The sequence below is a fragment of the Octodon degus genome, unplaced genomic scaffold (genome assembly GCF_000260255.1).
Source record: "Octodon degus isolate 3935 unplaced genomic scaffold, OctDeg1.0 scaffold00134, whole genome shotgun sequence".
Lineage (NCBI taxonomy): Eukaryota > Metazoa > Chordata > Mammalia > Rodentia > Octodontidae > Octodon > Octodon degus.
In genome coordinates, this window is record NW_004524710.1 from 3,445,289 (window position 1) to 3,450,706 (window position 5,418).

General features: G+C 38.5%; 1 protein-coding gene across 1 annotated transcript in view; it reads left to right on the forward strand.

Annotated features, from left to right (window-relative positions):
* Positions 1-5,418, forward strand: part of Virma (vir like m6A methyltransferase associated) — a 94,403-nt gene that overhangs the window by 51,362 nt on the left and 37,623 nt on the right. Inside the window, exons 9-11 of the mRNA XM_023701379.1 lie at positions 509-1,000; positions 2,410-2,564; positions 5,309-5,391. Of these exons, the coding sequence (XP_023557147.1) occupies positions 509-1,000; positions 2,410-2,564; positions 5,309-5,391 (730 nt within the window). The remainder of the gene's footprint in view (positions 1-508; positions 1,001-2,409; positions 2,565-5,308; positions 5,392-5,418) is intronic.

Sequence of the window (5,418 nt, forward strand, 5' to 3'; positions counted from 1 at the left end):
GAGCTTTGTTTTCTGATCTGTGAACTGAATGAATTTTTTTTTTTTTTTTTTTTTTTTTTGACACAAGGTTTTGCTATGCAGTTCAGGCTGGTCTTGAATTTACTTTGTAGATCTAGCTGGCCTTGAGCTCACAGTTATCCTACTGCCTCAGCCTCCTGAGTATTGGGATTATAGGCATGCACCACCATGCCCCACAGGCCCAGAATTTAGACTCAGAATTAATTCCAGAAAGAAAACTTAACAACAGTTATTGAACATCTTTGAATATTAGCTAGGAAAAGGCCTCGTAGAATTTTTACTTTATTTGGCCCAGTGAATAGAAAACTAACACATTGTTAGTATTAGTGTATTATTATTATTATTTTATTATTACTACAATTGTAGTTTGTAGTTAAAGTAGGGTATGTCTGAGGATGAGGATGAAGCCACAGCAGTTTTTACTTTATCAGTTTGGTGAGTAAATGAAGGATGCTTTTCCTTTACTTGACACAGTATCAATTTTCCACAGGTATCTTCACAGTCATCACTTCTTGGAGTTGGTCACCTTGCTTCTGTCAATTCCAGTAACAAGTGCTCACCCTGGTGTGCTGCAAGCGACAAAAGATGTTCTAAAGTTTCTTGCACAGTCACAAAAGGGTCTCCTTTTTTTTATGTCAGAATATGAAGCAACAAACTTGTTGATCCGAGCCCTGTGTCACCTGTATGATCAAGATGAAGAGGAAGGTCTCCAGTCTGATGGTGTGGTCGATGATGCGTTTGCCCTGTGGCTGCAGGACTCCACGCAGACGCTACAGTGCATTACAGAGCTGCTCAGCCATTTCCAGCGCTGTACAGCCAGTGAGGAAACGGACCATTCTGATCTCTTGGGAACTCTTCACAATCTGTATTTGATTACTTTTAATCCTGTGGGAAGATCAGCTGTTGGCCATGTTTTCAGCCTTGACAAAAATCTTCAAAGTCTCATTACTCTAATGGAGTACTATTCCAAGGAAGCCTTAGGGTAACTTTTATTTCTTAAATATTTAGTCGTGTTAGAAAACTAGATCCTCTTTTTTTTTTTTTTTGCCTTTTGAGACAGTTTCACTATGCAGTTCAGGCTGGCCTTGAACTCACTTTGTAACCTAGGCTGGTCTAGGACTCACAGCAGTCTTCCTGCCTCAGCCTCCCGAATACTGGGATTACAGGCATGTGCCACCATGTACGGCCTAGTTTCCTTTAAAAAAGTGTTTCTCTGAAATCAGAAACTAATTTTTTGACATAATGTATAACTCGTTAAGAATTGGAATCACGGAAGGCTCCAAAATATAAGATGGAGCTATCAAGCAGTGCAGCAGATCTTTCAGTGGTTTCTTTCTGTGAGCCCATGGTGTTGACGAAGAGTACAGCTGACGTCTCTGCTGACCTGTGTAGAGGGGAGCCCTATGGCCCAGGGGCATATAACCCTTAAGGATAGGGGCGCTTTTTTTGCTGTTTTTGTCCTGGCCATCTAATACAGTCATGTGATCTGGTTTCAGAATTGTTTTGACTGAATGGGAAGGGTTGAGATTGGGAATGGTTTTGAAGACCCTGCACTCAAAGGCTAGAGGTTTTAGTGTGCGTTTAGAGACATCCCCTCTGCCTAGCTTATGTCACAGGCAATAGCACCCTGATAGCTGCCTTCACTGTGGGGACTGAACATGTGAGTCTCCTGTGGGGTCCAAGAAAGGCAGCCCAGTGGCTTCTGTGCCTGACTGTGTCCTAATGGCGCTGTGACGGAAGACTGATGATGGCAGGTGATCACATTTATTCCTATTTGCCCAGATTGAATGAAGATTTTATAGGAGACTAGTAAAGTGTACCATCTCATATTTTATTGTTAATGAAGTATACCTGTTAATATTTCATCATTCTGTTGATAGTATTTTACTTTATTGTATTGTGTGTTTTATTTTAATATACAGTCAACTCTCCTTATCTGTGGGTTTGGTTCTGTGGATTTGATCAACTGTGAATTCAAAATATGTAGAAGAATATTGAGACTATTTTTCTAAACAATACAGTACAGCAACTACTTAAATAGCTTTTACATTGTATAAGGTACAGTAAGTAATGTGGAGATAAAGTTAGGTGCAGATGTGTGTAGTGATGTGTAGACACTTGCCATTTCTGAGGGACTCAACCCTTCATGGATTTCATTGTTCGGGGAGCCCTGGGCTCAGTGCTCATGGATCCTGAGGGTTAACTTACTGTTAATGGAGTTCTCAGGCGAATTGAATGTGACTTGTAAAATCTGGTTTCTTGTCTTTAAGAAGTCAGTCCTATTTCACGATAAATTTCTTTGGTGTCCAAAACCAAATAGAAAATAACATTTAAAATTATTACTAAAAGTTGTGTTTGTACGCCATACTTAAAAACCTTATTTTGTTTCAGTGATTCCAAGTCTAAGAAGTCAGTAGCTTATAATTATGCATGTATACTTATTTTGGTGGTGGTTCAGTCTTCCAGTGATGTCCAGATGTTAGAACAACATGCAGCATCTCTCTTGAAGCTTTGTAAAGCTGATGAAAATAATGCTAAATTGCAAGGTAGAGTATCTGAAATTATTTTAAGCATTTCTCATGTAGGGTAGGAAAAGCCTTTCAATGTCTAATGTTTTATCATGTTGTAACACACCTAATCTGCTTTTATTTCTTCCTTTTTTTTTTTTTTTTTGAGACATAGTCTTGCTATGTAGTTCAGGCTGGTCTGGAACTCACTATGTAGCCCAGGTTGGCCTTGAACTCACAGCTTCTCTCTTGCCTCAGCCTTTCAAGTCCTTGGGTTACCAATGTATGCTGTTGTACTAGGCTGTGCATGTGTTTACACACACACACTCATGCACACACACAGTTCTAAGTATGTTACATCGTTGCAGTATAGTTTAGAGATCTACTTGTGGATCAAAAAAGTGAAAGATAATGAATATCAACTTTATTATTATTTTTTTTATTAAAAAATTTTTTTTGACACAGTGTGTCACTGTGTAGCTCAGGCTCGCCTCAAACTCAAAGCCATCCTTCTGTCTCAGCCTCCCGACTTCTGGGATTACAGGTGTGTGCCACCATGCCTGGCAAACTTTATTTAAAATATATCAGTGTAGGGGCTGGTGAGATGGCTCAGTGGTCTAAAGCACCTACTTAGAACAAGCTAAGCCAAGCAAAGCACAGGGACCGTGGTTCAACCCCCCAGCACCACATGCCAGCCAGCCCCGCCCCTGGTGGGCTGAGCTGGCCACACACACACACACACAATAAATAAATAAATAAATAATTAAAAAATATATCAGTGTATAGTGAGTGAAGTTTATAGCAAAATTTTGTAGTCAGTTTGGAAAAGTTTTAGGTAGCCAGTCATAATTTTTAAATTATTTTGTTTCAGCTTTCTGATGTTACCAAGTACGAAACTTGTTAACACTAGTAAACATGGTAAAAATACTATAAAGTGGAATGTGACCTCTTTTCTTTGTGACCTCCTTTTTTATTATAAATTTTATGCATTGTGGTAGCTCCAGTAAAAACTTGGATAGTAAACTCAACTTCCCAATTTCCCACAGTAGAGGTAGATTCTCCCCCCCATGAATTCCCTTATTAAAGGAGGGCGAATGATATGTTCAGAGGCATTATTAATGCTTTGATACTTTTTCTAGGTAATGAGTACACTTTAATTTAATTTAATTTTATTTATTTATTTTTTGGTACTGGGAATTGAACTCAGGACCATGTGCTTGCCAGGCAGGCCCTGTGTTAGTTATATCCCCAGCCCTCTTTTGTTTTTTTGAGACAGGCTCTTTGTGTAGTTCAGGCTAGCCTTGAGTTTCTGGCAATCTTCCTACCTCAGCTGCCTGAGTGTTGGCATTATAGATGTAAGACACCGTGTCCCACTTATTCTTTGATTTGAGCTATATATTCTGTATATATGAAAGATGTAAGTTCTATATGCATGGAAGTCGGGGATGGTGACACACATGTGTAATCCCAGTATTGGGGAAGCCATGAGTTTGAGGCTAGATTAGGTTCAATAGCAAGTTCATGGCCAGCCTGGACTACATAGCACAATCTTGTCTCAAAACAAAACAGAAAAACACATTAGGAAAACTACTCAGATGTGCACAGCCCTTCTGGACAAGTGCACCAATGACAGAGATCACTAGTAATTTTGGTTTTTGTTAGTCATACCTATAGAATGTCTGAAACTGGTAGAATGCTTTTCTAAAAACATTTTTTGAGGCAGGTCTAATGGTGAATGTCTGTACTCCCAACATTTGGGAAACCTATGCAGGAGGGCTATGAGTTTGAGGCCAAGTCTGAGCTACACAGGAAGACCCTATCTCAAATGAAAACAAAACAAGAATTTGGAGTGGGAGACAGGGTCTAGGTACATAGATTCTTGGCGAGTTTTGTTTTGATGACAATAAATGGTATATTTCACTGATATTTTAAATTAGAGTTTGCTCTATTTTGGGGTAATAGTAATTAAAGGCAAATAAGGAAATTGATAGGGCTGGGGAGATAGCTTGGCAGACTAAGCACTTGCAGGGGCTGGGATTCAATCCTCGGTACTTCATGCTGTGCTGGCCCCTTGTGGAACCACACCAAAACCAGGTGTCTGTGGTGGTGCACACCTGTAATCCCACCACTGGGAGGCTGAGACAGGAGGATCACTAGGAGTCCGAGCTGCATAGCGAGACATTATACCAAATCAATCAATCAGTCAATCACATCTAAATAGAAATCAACAAAATTAAAATTTCATGTTTTGTTTTCTTGGTGGAACCGGGGATTGAACTGAGACCCTTGTGCTTGCCAGGGAAGTGCTTATTCTACTGAACCATCTCCCTGGCCCCAAAATTTCATGTTTAAGAACTACTTAAGACAAACTGTCCTTATGGATTTGATCCTGTTAGAAATAGATACATTTAATACATTTACCTATACTTTTTTTGAGGGGTATGGATAGCAACAAAGATAAAGAGTATATTGATTTCTAAGCACTTTTATAAATCAGTTTTGTAATGTTATAAACTGTGATTACAAAAATTCATTTTATTACATAGACTAAGCATTTGTACATCTAAGTTTTCACAAATCAGGTAGTTAAGAGTAGTTGGAACCAATAAGATAGGTCTACATTCCTGTTTCATTTTAAGGCTTTGGAAAATAATTAGGTGCAAGTTCATTTTTGTATGAAATTTAGGTACTCAATGCAGGGCTGTTGTTTTTCTTTTTTTAAAAATATACTGCTCCTTTCTTTGTTTTTTAAATATTACAGATTATTTTTTTTCGTTTTTTAGAACTTGGCAAATGGCTTGAACCTCTGAAAAACCTTCGATTTGAAATTAACTGCATCCCAAATCTAATTGAATATGTTAAACAGGTAAATTTTACAAGTTTTTTGATTTTA